This window comes from Impatiens glandulifera, chromosome 5, assembly GCF_907164915.1.
Source record: "Impatiens glandulifera chromosome 5, dImpGla2.1, whole genome shotgun sequence".
Lineage (NCBI taxonomy): Eukaryota > Viridiplantae > Streptophyta > Magnoliopsida > Ericales > Balsaminaceae > Impatiens > Impatiens glandulifera.
In genome coordinates, this window is record NC_061866.1 from 52,475,100 (window position 1) to 52,490,720 (window position 15,621).

The window sequence follows — 15,621 nt, forward strand, 5'->3', positions numbered from 1 at the left end:
ATTATCTCTTATTTTATTTTTAATATAAATTAATTATTAAATAAAAATCTAAATAAATAAAGGGTAATTGGATAAAAATAAATAAAAACAAAAAATTTCATACTTTTAATCAAATAACAAAAACCCACAAAACAACCTCCTCAACTAAGCTCTAAGTTAAATAGTTAGAAAGATAAAAAATAAATTAGACTATTATTAGTCAACCTTAATTTGCTTAAAAGAAGACATCATAAAATGATTTGTTTCTAGTTAGAAAACTAATTAATCATGGGAGGATCAGTAGTGCTAATTCTTTGTCTACTCTTCTTCTTCTTCCAGCATCATCATCATTGCTGTTGCAGCAACTCATTAGACACCATAACCTTGAACAACCCATTAAAGGACAACAACAACAACAGCAGCTTCATCGTCTCCAGCGGTGGGATCTTTGTTCTTGGATTCTTCAGCCCCGGCAACTCCACTAACCGATACATCGGAATTTGGTATTCATTCTCTAATCAAACCGTTGTCTGGGTTGCCAACAGAGACAACCCTGTTCCTGATTCCTCCGGTGTTCTCTCCTTTGACGCAAAAGGAAACCTTATAATCCTCTCCTCCTCCTCCGGTGGTTCTAACGTCCCTGTTTGGTCGACCAATGTCTCAGGATCATCAGGGAATCAGTTTTCCGGTCAACTGTTGGATACCGGGAACTTGAAATTAATCCACGATGATGCCGTAGTATGGCAGAGTTTCGATTATCCAACCAATACTTGGCTTCCACTTATGAAACTGGGTCTGGACAGAAAGACTGGTCTAAATCGGTTCCTTACTTCATGGAAATCTGAAGATGATCCCGGAACAGGGGATTTCTCATACCAAATGGATATAACCGAGTTACCCGAGTTAGTCTTTCAACAGGGAACCACTGAGAAAAGGATGTGGAGAACCGGACCATGGATCGGAAATGGTTGGGTGGGAACACCCAATTCTGTACCAAACGCGTTTATTTTTACAGCCACTTTCTTGAACAACGAAGATGAGGTTACTGTGAATTATAGCATGTTGAACGTTTCCATCTTCACAAGGCTCGTGGCGAATGAAACCGGTATTCTTCAAAGACCAACGTGGAAGGATTCAGATCAGCAATGGTACCCGTTTTGGACATCTCAAAAGGATCAATGTGACCAGTACAATCTCTGTGGTCCTAATGGAATCTGTGACCCGCAAATTACTTGTTGTAGTTTTAAGTGCAAGTGCTTAACTGGGTTTGAGCCCAAATCTACAATTGATTGGGACACAGTAAGGGATGGTTCGGGTGGGTGCGTGAGAAAGAAAGATCGCCCGGTTTGTGGGAAAGGAGATGGGTTTATTAAGATGGAGCAAGTTAAGTCACCTGATACCAGAGTGGCTCGATTGAACCGGACGATGGGTGTAGAAGCATGCAGAGAAGAATGCCTCAATAATTGCACATGCACTGCTTATGCAAGTGCAGGAGATCCCAATCAGTGTATAACTTGGCATGGAGATTTGCTCGATATGAGACTAGTTGAAGGTGGAGGCCAGGACCTGTTCTTCCGTGTCGATCCCATCGAATTTGGTGCACGATTCGATCTTTCTTAATTGTTTTTTTAAATGATCAAAGTGTGAAGACTCTAACTTTTATCAATTTTCAGCTGAATATTTGAAGTCACAAAGGTCGCATAAAACCAGAAGTTCTAAAATGGTATACATAATTGTGGCCACTACCTCTACAGGATTAGCCATCGGGGTCACAATTATGGTCTGCTGGTTCATTATGGTTAAAAAGAGAAAAGGTAAATTAAACTTCTTCATTTTTGTTATACATGTAATTAAGATTGTAACTTATGAGAATGAATGAATTAATACAGAGAGAAAGATAAAGGAACGACACATACTGCTTACTCCAGCTGATAGTTCATCGCTTGAACCTTCCACAACAGGAAAGCCATTCGAGGGTTTCCCATTTTTCGAACTTAGTACAATTGTTGCAGCCACAAACAATTTTTCCATCTCCAACAAACTCGGAGAAGGTGGATTTGGCACGGTTTATAAGGTACATACAAATTCACGTTAAATAACAAGTGATCAATTGCGTAATCTAGTTACTTAAATTAATGTAGGGATGTTTAAAGGATGGAATGGAGATTGCTGCGAAAAGATTAGCGAAAAGTTCTGATCAAGGAGTGGAGGAATTCAAGAATGAAGTTTCTTTAATTGCCAAACTTCAACATAAGAATTTGGTGAGGTTATTAGGATGTTGTGTTGAACAAGATGAGAAAGTTCTTATATATGAATATTTACCAAATAAAGGATTGGATTTGTTCATTTTCGGTGAGTAAGCAATTCCTTGTTTTTATTATTTGTAACCCAACAAATAACATTTTGTCAAATAAATTAAAAAGGAAATTTAATCTATAAAATTTTGATGTAGACGAAGAGAAGGGTTTTCAACTCAATTGGGAGAATCGATTTAATATCATTTTGGGAATTGCAAAGGGCATGATATATCTTCACCAAGACTCTCGATTAAGGATAATTCACAGGGACCTGAAAGCAAGCAATGTTTTGCTAGACGCCGACTTAAATCCTAAAATTTCGGATTTTGGAATGGCAAGAATTTTCGGAGGTGACCAAATGGAAGTGAATACAAAGAGGATAGTCGGAACTTTGTAAGTGTTTTTTTTTACTTCAAACCCAAAATGTTGTTTTCACCCAAATGTGATGACATTTATCAAAATTTGCAGGGGTTATATGTCTCCAGAATATGCTATGGGAGGACTATACTCAATAAAATCTGATGTCTTTAGTTTCGGTGTCTTATTACTCGAAGTTATATGCGGGAGAAAAAATAACAGCTATTATAAAGAAAACACAATTAATTTAATTGGACATGTATGCGATTCTACAATAAGTTCGTAATTACAATTTATAATCCTAGTATAAGTGAGTGATCATATTTTTGATATCTTCATCTTTCAGGTTTGGGACTTATGGAATGAAGGGAATGTCTTTGATATAATTGACCCGAGGATGGGTGATTCGTGGTCACGAGCAGAAGTTTTGAGATGCATTCACATAGGACTTTTATGCGTGCAAGAACAAGCTATGGAAAGACCAACTATGTCGGATGTTGCTTTTATGCTATCTAAAGAAATGTCTCTACATCCTCCAAAGCAACCGGCTTTCATCTTCAAAGTACAAGACATGAATGCCTCGGATTCATCGGGAGGCCCCAAAGTTAACTCCACCAATGGCCTTACCATTACCAAGATTATCGCCCGATAATTTATATTAGAACAGTATTAAATAATATAATAATGAATAAATATGTTATTAATTTTTTGTTTAACCAATATTTTTAAACGAATTCATAAGTTTAAGAAATAAAACTCAAAACATGATAAAATATTTTAATTAGCTCACATTTATTCTTGTATGAATGTTTATTATTATTTATTTTTTTCTAAGAGAGAACTTAGATTAATAACCAATCGGGCACTGAAAGTAAACCGATAACTTACAATACATTTTAAGAAATGAAATAAACAAGACGAGAAAAACAATATAAGCATTAGAAAATGTGGAATAAATTGACACTTATTCCAAAATGTTCACATATTTGTCGGCAAACACTCCTCTTTAACGTAAATAAGTCTTAGGGTGAACGATCCAGTTTGTGGAGACTGATACAAATAAAAGCGTGATGGATTGTAGGATGAACATTCAGAGCGATTTGATTGGAGATATCTTTTACTGAGAAATGAATCTTAAGAACCATACAGTCTATAAATTCAATAAAGAGAGGAGAATACACAACAGGAAAAGTAGTTTTTGCCAAAGAAAAATACATTACCGACGCTTATATGTGTCGTCGTTAATCCAAATGGCACTAGTTTAGTGCCAAACGCCGTTAATTGTCATTGTTTGCGCCGAAAACTAATATTTAGTGACGCCATTTCTTAAGTGTAGTATTTGATTTAGTAATTGCGACGTATACCATTGACAACTGGATTTATTATTTAGCGACATTTTAATTTTAAATATTTATAGTAAAAGTAATTTTATGATTTAAAATTAATCATATTATCACTGAAAACAATAATCATCATTTCAATATAAATTACAAAATAAATTCTATATACTCAATTAAAAAATAATGTATATACAAACCTCTTTGTCGGATATATAAATACCTTCACCAGTATACTTATTTACTCTCATTTTAGTTGATTGCATCATTATAGTATATAATCAATTAATTAAGCAACTAACATCACTTCTCCTTTTTAAATATTCTAATTGTTGTTCATTAAATAGAAAAAAAGCTATAGACATGACTCATTCACACATTTTTGTTTGATTTCTTATTATTTTTTAAAATAGTTAATATATAATCGTTTAAACATAACGACAAAACATAACATGAGAATATATATAAAAAAATGTAATAAAAACATTAAATATGAAACGAATAAAAATACGTTGTCCAATAAGTTATCTCATTCCCACATTAGTACATCTTATAATACTCCTTAGTCAATACATAAATGTTGATTGTCAATTTTTTTAAAGGGTTAGCAACTGGCTTTCATGTTCTTATAGTTACTCTTTTCTTGATCATATGTGGTATTCGCCAATATCTTAGTCATCTGACGAAGGAGCATCACGTTGGCTCGAACTTGGATCGTTTGACTCGTTTATACTAAATGGTGTCGGACTTTTAATTGTAACATATGGAACATGAATTATCAAAATTTTAGCCATTTAAGTCTTTTTCATATGAACAAAATATCCGTCATCTTATTTTAACATATTATTTTTATTTTTCTTAAATTATATTTAAAGACATTTTCGACGTATTTTTTTTAAAATTAAGTATTGTTTTCGAGATTCACACATTCAACTTTATTGAAGTTGATTTGAGTGACTAAAAAATGTGTAATTTGAAAAAAATTGAATAAAGTTAAATTTTATATTTATTTTTAAAAAACTTTATAACAACATAATTTATGTACGGTGGTCAACTAACTTGGATATTTTTGTATTTTAAATTAAGTATTTTTTCGAGATATACACTTTCAATATTATCAAATACAGTTTGAATAACTTAACAAATATATAATGTGCGGGAATAATTTAATATAAAAGATTGTTATATACAAATAAGATAAATTAATTAAAAAAAATAAAAATACTATATTTCGACTAATTTTTACTTTTAGTCTTAACACTGCTAGTTTTAGTGTGTTAAGAATGAACGTCGGTAGCAATATACCGACATATATAAACGCCGGTAATGAATATTTTATGCGCCGAAAATTACATGCCTTGTTTTTAACACCATTTCCAAATTTTAGTATTTAGTTTAGTAATTGCGACGTTTCCTATTCATAACCTTTTTCTTATTAGCGACATTTAAATTTTAAATATTATATTCATTTTTTTTGTAAATATTTTTAATGAAAAAGTAATCTTTCCAATACTAAAATAAAAAAATAGTACATAGTCAATTAGAAAAAGAGGGGTGATATGAAAAGAAAATTAAAAGAGAAAATGAGAAAAAGAATGACCACTCTCGTTACGTATATAATTGAAAAAGTATAAGGAGAGAAAAAATATAGACATTTTATTATTTTTTTAACAAATTAGATTACCATCTACTAATAATTTCTTTTATAAAAAAATAAAAATATACAACCTCATCTTGAGTAAGTGGATATATATAATTAATAATTAAATACCTTCACCAGGTATTGCTTACTCTCAATTTAGTTTGATTGCATCATTATAGCTAATCAATTAAGTAACTAGCAAGACTATTATTTTACATATATATTTTTTTTTATAAAATGTTCTTATTAATTATTGTTCATTTGCATTTAGAGAAAATAAAAACTTCTTTTTCACACATAATTACTTGTATCAGTTTAGTTTGATCCAGTCGATTTATACACTGATATGTACAATTAAACCATTGACCTATCTAATATAAACATATTTAGACAATATTATTGGGTTGATGATGTATATATGCTCCTTATTTTATCATTTGTCATTGATCCCGTCAATTTCTTTAATCATCTTTAGGAAGTCCACCTCATTTTCATTTGATCTAACATAAGTTTCTAAAAAAAAAGACATCATCATCGTACATGTCTAATTGCATATATAAAAATGCTCCCCAAGTTCAATAAAGTTAATGAACTCATCTCTCTCTCTTAGAAAACTAATTAATCATGGGTTTATCAGTTTTAGTGCTAATAATTCTCTCTTTAATTTTCCAACAATTCTGCTGCAATTCACTAGACACCATAACCGTCGGCAACCCTCTAAAGGACGACGGCAGCTCGATCGTCTCCAACGGTGGAATCTTTGGTCTTGGATTCTTCAGCCCCGGCAAGTCGTCCACTAACCGATATGTCGGGATTTGGTACTTATTCTCTAATCAAACCGTTGTTTGGGTTGCCAACAGAGACAACCCACTTCGTGATTCCTCCGGCGTTCTCTCCTTTGACGATAAAGGAAACCTTATAATCCTCTCCTCCTCCTCCGGTGGTTCTAACGTCCCTGTTTGGTCGACCAATGTCTCAGGATCATCAGGGAATCAGTTTTCCGGTCAACTGTTGGATACCGGGAACTTGAAATTAATCCACGATGATGCCGTCGTATGGCAGAGCTTCGATTATCCCACCAATACTTGGCTTCCCCTTATGAAACTGGGCCTGGACAGAAAGACCGGTCTAAACCGGTTCCTTACTTCATGGAAATCCGAAGATGATCCTGGAACAGGGGAATTCTCGTACCAAATGGATCTTATAACCGCTCTACCCGAGATGATCTTTCAACAGGGAAATACCAATCGGATATGGAGAACCGGACCATGGATCGGACGTGGTTGGGTCGGAATACCACAGATGACAAGAACCGATTTTATTTTCACGACCAATTTGATTAACAGTGAAGATGAAGTGAGTGTAACGTATATCATGTCGAACGATTCGATCTTCACTAGTGTTGTGGCAAACGAGTCGGGAATTCTGGAGAGACTGACGTGGAAGGTTTCTGATCGTCAGTGGCATGCGTTCTGGACATCGAATACTGAAGAATGCGATCAGTACAATCATTGTGGCACGTTTGGAAACTGTGACCCGCAAAACGCGGATCCTAATTTTTTATGCTCGTGTCTACCCGGATTTGAGCCTAATTCAACGATTGATTGGAACACAATTAGGGATGGCTCGGGTGGGTGTGTGAGAAAGAAAGGTCAGCCCATTTGTGAGAAAGGAGACGGGTTTGTTAAGGTGGTGCAAGCTAAGTCCCCTTATACAAGAGTTGCTCGTTTGAACAAGAATATGGGAGTAGAAGAATGCAGAGAAGAATGCCTCAATAACTGCACATGCACTGCTTATGCGAGCGCAGGAGATCCCGTTCAGTGTATAACTTGGCATGGAGAATTGCTCGATACGAGAGTCCTTCAAGGTGGAGGCCAGGACTTATATGTTCGTGTCAATGCTATAGAATTAGGTGCCAATTCCTACTTTGTTTTTTAAATAACCACAAATAATTCTTGAAAATAGGCTCTGATTTTTTACATTGTATTAATTTTCAGCTCAATATTTGAAGTCACAGCGATCACCTAAGGCTAGACGTAAGAGAGTGGTGCACATAATTGTGGCGTCTACCACCTCAATGACATTAGCTATTGGGGTTGCACTTACGATTTACTGGTTCGTAACCGTTAAGAAGAAAAAAGGTAAATTAAACTTCACCCTTTTTTATTTAAATATATTTCATAATAACAGGTATCTATTTAAATATTGAAACCTAGGCACAATCTTAATAGGTTGTATTGTTTAGTAAAAAAATTATAAAAAGAGAAAAAATTAGTTGTATCCCCCAACCTTAACATCACCCCATCTTCCAAATCTGGCGACACTTTCGGCGTGTAAAACCGTCGCTAAACATACCGACGCATAATTTTTACTGTGATCGGAATATATTATAGCGACGTTTAAATAAGCGCTGGTAATATTAAATTAAGCGTCACAAAATGTGTTTTTTTTCAGCTTTTTCTATTTAGGATTTTTTCTTTTTAGTTTATTATATATATTACCTTTTCATTATGATATAGTCAAGAATACACATTGAATTCTGAGACTACGTAATAAATTTATAGTAATAAAAAAAAGTGTTTGTGATGGTTAAACTTATTTTATAAAGAGAAACGAACACTAACAATCTATAGATAAATAATGCAAATGACTAATCTTAACAAATTTAATTATCATCTAATTTTTCAAATAATCAACATGACAAAGTGATTATTTCTAACATGAATCCTTCTATCTCTTAGGAAAGATTATTTCTACTTGAACTGCTACCGTAGTGAATTGATAGTTGGATTATTATTTTTATATGTTTCTAGTCTATCATCAAAAGACATTAAAATTTTCTTGATTATTTGTATAATAAGTATATCTGATTATGATTATAATTAATGACAATACAGACAGAAAGACAAGGGAACGTCTAATGATGCTTACTCCAGCTGATGGTTCATCGGTCGAACCTTCCAAAACAGGAAAGTCTTTTGACCATGTTATATTTTTCGACCTTAGTACTATTGTTGCAGCCACAAACAACTTTTCCATTTCCAACAAACTCGGGCAAGGCGGTTTTGGCCCAGTTTATAAGGTTCATATCTGCAATAATCAGTACAAAGTTAATGAAATAAGTAATCTATATTGAATTAATTTCTTGATTAATAGATATAGACACTTGAATAATGCAGGGACGTTTAAGTGATGGAATGGAGATTGCTGTTAAAAGACTAGCGAAAAGTTCAAAACAAGGAATTGAAGAATTCAAGAACGAAGTTTCCTTAATTGCCAAACTTCAACATAGGAATTTGGTGAAATTGTTAGGATGTTGTGTTGAACATCACGAGAAAGTGCTCATATATGAATTCTTGCCTAATAAGAGCTTGGACTCTTTCATCTTCGGTAAGTGACCAATACTTGTAAATCATATGTAAGCTAAGTAACAAAGGGCAACCTCTTAATAAAATAACATGTTTTTGAATAAAGAATGAAAGTTAAAACATTAAAATTTCAATGCAGATAAAGATAAATGTTCTCAGTTGAATTGGGAGAAGCGGTTTAACATCATATTAGGAATTGCAAAAGGAATGTTATATCTTCACCAAGACTCACGATTAAAGATAATCCATAGAGACTTGAAAGTTAGTAATATTTTGTTAGACGATGGGTTGAATCCTAAAATATCGGATTTTGGAATGGCAAGAATTTTTAAATGTGGCCAAACAGAAGCAAATACAAGAAGGATAGTTGGAACATAGTAAGTGTTTTGACATAATCTTATACTAATTATTGTTTACTTAAAACCCAAATTTTATTTTCTAATATTAAATTTGTAGTGGATATATGTCTCCGGAATATGCCATGAGAGGTCTATACTCGATAAGATCTGATGTCTTCAGCTTTGGTGTCGTGATGCTCGAAGTCATAAGTGGAAGAAGAAATAACAGTTACTATCGAGAGAATACAATTAATTTAATCGGACATGTATGTGATCGTTGATAATTACTTGCACCAAACTTATTTGAATACAATTGTGAAGTGGTATTTTTGATAATTCTCCTCTATTTCAGGCTTGGGACTTGTGGAAAGAAGGTAAAGCCTTGGATATAATTGATCAATCCTTCGTGGGTGAGTTGTGGCCAAGAGAAGAAGTTTTGAGATGCTTTCAAATAGGACTTTTATGCGTCCAAAAACGTGTTATTGACAGGCCAACTATGTCCGATGTGGTTTTCATGCTATGTAAAGAGATGACTTTACCTCTTCCAAACCAACCGGCTTTCATTTTCATAGGACAGGACATGAATGATTCGGATTCGTCCGCAAGCAACTCAAACAATGGTCTAACCATTACTCAGATCATCGGACAATGATTTTATATTAGAGGGTTCAAAAATGTTATAAAAATCTTGCATAACAAAAAATGATTCAAGAATAAAATCAAAGGTTTACAAAATAATTGATTAAGAGTGAAACTCAAAGCTTGTAAGCTAGATATTTTACATTAGTAATGTAAAGTTTATTATAGACTATGACTTAGTTTAACTTATGACGTTATTAATTTGAATCGAGCTATCTATTACTTTTTGTTGTTTGTATTGAATGTTTTTATATAAATAAATTTTGGGTCCTTAAAGCCTTGAAATAAAGGAAATATTTGTTTCATTACAGATTTTTTTGTTCTTTTGTATTTGATTGGTGTTTCAATATTTTTTATTTTTAAGCTTTCATTTCAATAGTTTTAATTGAATAAATATACAATTTTAGAATGAATAAACAAAAGCCACAACCAATTTTTTTTATTTCCGTAACTTGCAGATTTTATGTAATGTTATAATTCAGAAAAGTAACTTTATACTAGAATGAAAATAAACTTTGATAATAAATCTTATTAGCGAGAGAGAATATATATATATATATATATATGGGAAGAATGTCAATTTTACACACCAAGTTGTAGTAAGGTGTCAAATTTACTTATTAAGTATCAAAATTCTATTTATATGTATGAACTTGTCAAAAAGTGTCAAATATGTTTAAAATAACAGAAATATTAAACGGCGTCAAAAATTTGACCACATTTAATATCCACCTATTTTATTTTTTTAATTGATATTATTTTTAATTATTTTTCCATTCAATCAAAACTTATTTTTATTTTCTCTCTCATCTCTTCACAACTCTCTATTTTTTCTAACTTTTCTCTCTTCAATTAACCAAAGTTCTTTAGGATTTTTACCTTCTTCTAACCTCCAAGTGCTCCCTAACTTAACTTTAAACAGTCATTGTCGTTGGTGAAAGTTTTTGTTGGTCGATTCTAAATTATATACATTGTTGTTAAAATCTTGATTAGTCGAACCCTAAATCATTGTCGCCATTAGCGGACAATGCCGAATCAAGGTAAAATCTCCCTTAACCGACTTGTTTTAATTTTATTTTTCATAATACTCACCCTGTTAAACTTTATCAGCTCCCAGACGTAACCTCCAAATCCAAGTCTTTCTTAGTTAAACCTTACACTATCATCGTCATTGGTTGAAACATTCATTGATCGAATCCTAAATTGTCAATGTTGTGGGGAAGTCTTTGTTGGTCGAATCCTAAATTGTCAGCGTTGTGGCGAAGTCTTAATAACTCGATACTTTTTAGAACAATTTTTATAATTAATTAATTAAATATTATTATTAATAATAAAATTACTCATAGATGGAGAAATGAAGAGAGAAATATTTAAAGAAAATGGTAAGTTGTGAAGGTAAAGAGAGAGAAAATAAATAAGAAAATATTTTAATGTTTTGTTTGAATAAAAAATAATTAAAGTAATGTCAATTTAAAAAAAATAAAAAATATGTGATATTACCTGTGGCAAAATTTTTAACGCCGTTTAACATTTCTGTTATTTTAAATATATTTGACACATTTTGACAAGTTCATACATATAAATGAAATTTTGATACTTAATAAGTAAATTTGACACCTTCTTACAACTTGGTGCGTAAAATTGGCATTCTTCCCATATATATATATAGTTTTGAGATAGTCTCATAATTAATATATTTGGAATAATATTTGAAATTTAATATAATGGCTTTATTTAGATTTAAGTTAGTTAAATAGTGTTTTTATTTTTATATTAGAACTTTAAATTTGGTTATTTAAATAATTTATTTGAGTTATTTAAACAATTTATTTGATAAAAAGTTATGAAAATTAAAGTTGGATTATTAGTAACATTATTTAAGGATATTAATATTTAATGAAAAAAATATTTGTTAAGAAAAATAAATAAAAAATATTTTAGTATTTGAAATGAATTGATTTATAAAAATACAAGTGAGAGAATGATGAATTATTTAAAAAATTATATAACTTAATTATGAAAAATTTATGTTTGAATTGTTAGTGAATTCGTTATCTTCAATTTTTTTTAAAGTATTTAACGTTAAATTTTATGTTAGGTTCATTTGTTTGTTTGTTCGTAAATTTTTTGTTTATAATTTTATTATTGCTAAGAACTTGTTAATTTCGTTATATTTCGGATGTGTTTGGTTTGTTAATCTCATTATGTTTCGGATGTGTTTGATGACAACGTGAATATTTGTATTTTTTTTTTGTTTTAATATCAAACACCTATCCTTTATATAAAATTTATTAAATTAAAAAAAATGTCATTAGATGGAAATTAAATATTTAAAATAATTAATATTGAATAAAAATGTTTTTTTTAAATAAAAATATTTTAATTAATTTAACATATAAATGATTTAATTGAAAAATATTTAAATAACTTTTACATTTCATTATAATTTAAAAAACATAAAATTTGAGTAAGATTTTTTTATAAATTATAATATTAAGAATGATGGAAAAAATATAATAGGTAATAAAGTCAAACAGAGGCATTTGGATTTTCCATTAATCTACTCTCGTTCGTTTGATAAAAAAATATTTTAGATTTTTTTTCATAAATACAATATTTTTTATTACACTAAAAATAAATAATTAAATCTAAACTTTAAAATTGATCTATAAGCTCTAATCAAACATTTATTTTATTTCATTAAATTGAATACATAAGACTCATTTATTTCTATTCTCATTTCTGAGTACAAAAATAAAAGATACTCGGTCTTTCATTTTTTAAAAGATTTGAAATAAAGTCTCTAAGTATAAGGATTGGACTTAAAGAATTATCACTTCTTAATAGTTTGCAAATTAATATTTGCAATAAAATAGTAACAAAGAACCATATTCATATATTTATGAATTAATCTGATCTCATTGAAACAATACTAAGCTCTTGTCCATCTTTTCAACATCTTCAATGTCACTTTCGGTTGATCCATAGGAACATAATGCCCCGCGTTTAAAATCTGAGGGTCAATTACACAAATTATTCAAACATTTAATTAATTAAACACTGTATAATTTGCTTTGATTTTTACCTTAAGAAATGTCAGAGGTCCATATTCTTTAATTTCTCCCTTTGTAGAACCGTCGACTTCGTATGAAACTAAGGAAGCATGATTGTATTGTCTCTGACCATACCATTGCATATCTTCAACCCACCTATAGATCCCTGAAATAGTTTTGTTTTGTTGATAGTTAATAATGAGTTGGTTTAATAAGAAAGAAGAAAAGTTTTGATAATTCATTACCAAGCCAATTACAGATGAGATCATATTCTCCCGCATATATCAAGACCTTAATTCCATTTTGAAGAAGGGAAGGAATTTCCACGGCATAATTCCTCATCCAATCCTTAAGCATCGCATTATAAACAATTTGGCTCACAGATACAAACCTAATATTCCCAACTCCAAGGGCATTTCTAACCGATTCGCTGTTTAAAAGACTTTCAATATACGAGAAATCATAACAACGACGTTGACCCGCACATTGCTTTCGAGTGTCGTAATACTGCAATTAGCAAATCCGATATTGTTACGCGTACATACACAAAAATAAAAAAAATGTTAACATTAATTCATTAATTCCTTACATTCCTCATAGAACCAAAATAGATCAATACACGTTTAAATATGGCAGTACAAGAAATATGTGCTTCCAAACAGCTATTTCCTTCTCCTCCTCTCCTTGCATCTAAAATTTGTTTTTTTAAAACATGATCATGAAAATTGAATTCAATATATATATATATATATATATTATATTGTAAAAAAAAGAGAAAGATTAATAATACTGCATCTAGCTATGTTTCTCTCGCAGGTTGGTATCAATTCGGAGACATATCTAGCTTGAGATTCTGTGATGAGGTTGGCACTTAAAGCATAATCTGGGAATGACTTGTATTGAATTTCAGGGTTTACCAATCCATTTCCAATAGCAATACCCTGTTGTTGTATAAATAAATAAATTATTTATAATTATTAACTAATTAATAATATATATATATATATATATATATATATATATATATATATATATATATATATATATATATATATATATATATATATATATATATATATATATATATATATATATACCTTAAGGTTAATGTGAGATCCATCTCTGTTATTGTTTCCATTGTGAATCCGAGTAGCTAAGGCAGGGATATAATGACCAGCATACGATTCTCCGGCTATGTAGAAATCGTTCCTCAAATATTGAGGATGTTCTTGGAAGAATTCCTTTAATTAATTAATTAATTAATTAAGATTTTAAGATTTGAAAGTTAATAATTAATTAGGTAAGAAATTAGAGTACCTGTAAGAAGTGATATAAGTCATTGCTAACATCCTCTCCATCGTTGCGAATATCAGATTGATGTGAACTATAGCTGAAACCGGTGCCGGTGGGCTGGTCGACATAGATCATGTTGGAGACCTGGTCCCAACCAAATTCATTCCAGTAAAGAGAATCGCGTCTTATCTGGTAAGGACCGTTTTCATAAAACAAACCAATTGAACTGCTGCATCCGGGTCCTCCGTTCAACCACATCACAACTGGGTCACTCCTCTTACTCTTTCTCGACTCAAAGAAGTAGTAAAACATCCTGCACCAAACAAGATTTTACAATATTTAATAATGTTAATTACATTTTCAAATAAATACTACTTAATTAATTACCTTGCATCGTAAGTGTTAGGAAGTCGATAATAGCCGGCATGATGACCCAAATTCTGAATCGGAATCCCTGGATTACCATGGGCTTGGAGGTGGAATCGCGTTTCGACCAATGAGGACCACGCTGCATTGGGTAATCGCTGCTGGGAAGAATTCCCGCCGCCGCCGCCGCCGGAGTTCACGCCAGAACTGGGAAACAAGTTTAAACTTTGGATAAGCCTCTCCGCTTCTGTACTCGTCGAATTAACATTTGATGTCCGTAGAGAAGACGATGAAAGAATTGGACATGAGAAGAAAAACAGAGGAATGAGAATTAGAAACGAGAGCCTAGATCTTTGAGACATATTGATCAATTTGCCTTTTTGTAAGATTGGTTTGGTCTGGAATCGACTAGACTGACTTTATATACGAGCCTCGTTCAGATTGGGGTTATTGTAATAACTTAAATGGAGAAAATGAGTAATGATTGATGATGATTTTGAAGAGATGGGAATATTTTTAGTAAAATTATTTAAAAGGTATTAATATATAATAATAAATAGTAATTTAAAATAAAAGGTATTTTAGTATTTTGGTAATGAATTGAGTGATGTGATTGATGAGAAAGGAAGTGAAAAGATGTTTAAGTGGATTGAGTTATTTAAATAACCCGAATAAGGCCTAATTAGATTTGCATGTGTTGTATAACTCTTTATTTTTTTAAATAATTAATGCAATTATATTATGAATTTCACCTATGTTTAAGCTTAAACATAGGGACAAAATTATTATATTTGTGAATAAAAACACACAAATAATATAAAATTAAGGTGGTGTGCGTGCAAAATCTTCCAAAAGGATAATGAGTTATTCAGAGTTTCCACGTTAACAAGTAAATATTATTAAATTTGTTAATATTATAAAAAAATATAATTTTAAAATAAATTAAAAAAAT

At 31.1% G+C, this 15,621-nt stretch overlaps 3 protein-coding genes across 3 annotated transcripts; 2 read left to right on the forward strand and 1 right to left on the reverse strand.

The window, feature by feature from the left end:
* The first annotated feature begins 267 nt into the window (after positions 1-267).
* LOC124939678 (G-type lectin S-receptor-like serine/threonine-protein kinase RKS1) lies at positions 268-2,934 on the forward strand. Its single transcript, XM_047480132.1, has 6 exons — positions 268-1,576; positions 1,653-1,793; positions 1,869-2,053; positions 2,121-2,331; positions 2,432-2,669; positions 2,745-2,934. Exons 1-6 carry the CDS (start codon positions 268-270, stop codon positions 2,917-2,919), a joined length of 2,259 nt encoding a protein of 752 aa, XP_047336088.1. The 3' UTR covers positions 2,920-2,934.
* Positions 2,935-6,236: 3,302 nt separating this feature from the next.
* On the forward strand, positions 6,237-9,970 carry LOC124939679 (G-type lectin S-receptor-like serine/threonine-protein kinase At1g11410). Its single transcript, XM_047480133.1, has 7 exons — positions 6,237-7,524; positions 7,610-7,753; positions 8,510-8,694; positions 8,792-9,002; positions 9,120-9,357; positions 9,437-9,584; positions 9,671-9,970. The coding sequence occupies exons 1-7, from the start codon at positions 6,237-6,239 to the stop codon at positions 9,968-9,970; spliced, it is 2,514 nt and encodes an 837-aa protein (XP_047336089.1).
* A 2,919-nt stretch (positions 9,971-12,889) lies between these two features.
* Positions 12,890-15,031, reverse strand: LOC124939680 (serine carboxypeptidase-like). Its single transcript, XM_047480134.1, has 8 exons — positions 14,691-15,031; positions 14,328-14,616; positions 14,108-14,251; positions 13,801-13,951; positions 13,600-13,700; positions 13,256-13,517; positions 13,043-13,176; positions 12,890-12,970 (listed from the first exon to the last, which is right to left on the reverse strand). Exons 1-8 carry the CDS (start codon positions 15,029-15,031, stop codon positions 12,890-12,892), a joined length of 1,503 nt encoding a protein of 500 aa, XP_047336090.1.
* Positions 15,032-15,621: the final 590 nt, after the last annotated feature.

Excerpts from the sequence above, each read along its gene's own strand:
- LOC124939678 (XM_047480132.1), top strand. The coding sequence starts at position 268 with ATGGGAGGATCAGTAGTGCTAATTCTTTGTCTACTCTTCTTCTTCTTC. Across the intron at positions 2,054-2,120 it reads GATTTGGCACGGTTTATAAG|GGATGTTTAAAGGATGGAAT; the intron begins GTACATACAAAT and ends AAATTAATGTAG. Across the intron at positions 2,332-2,431 it reads ATTGGATTTGTTCATTTTCG|ACGAAGAGAAGGGTTTTCAA; the intron begins GTGAGTAAGCAA and ends ATTTTGATGTAG.
- LOC124939679 (XM_047480133.1), top strand. The coding sequence starts at position 6,237 with ATGGGTTTATCAGTTTTAGTGCTAATAATTCTCTCTTTAATTTTCCAA. Across the intron at positions 7,525-7,609 it reads TGTCAATGCTATAGAATTAG|CTCAATATTTGAAGTCACAG; the intron begins GTGCCAATTCCT and ends ATTAATTTTCAG. Across the intron at positions 9,358-9,436 it reads AGAAGGATAGTTGGAACATA|TGGATATATGTCTCCGGAAT; the intron begins GTAAGTGTTTTG and ends TTAAATTTGTAG.
- LOC124939680 (XM_047480134.1), bottom strand. The coding sequence starts at position 15,031 with ATGTCTCAAAGATCTAGGCTCTCGTTTCTAATTCTCATTCCTCTGTTT. Across the intron at positions 14,252-14,327 it reads ACTTATATCACTTCTTACAG|GAATTCTTCCAAGAACATCC; the intron begins GTACTCTAATTT and ends AATTAATTAAAG. Across the intron at positions 13,518-13,599 it reads ATTTTGGTTCTATGAGGAAT|TATTACGACACTCGAAAGCA; the intron begins GTAAGGAATTAA and ends TGCTAATTGCAG.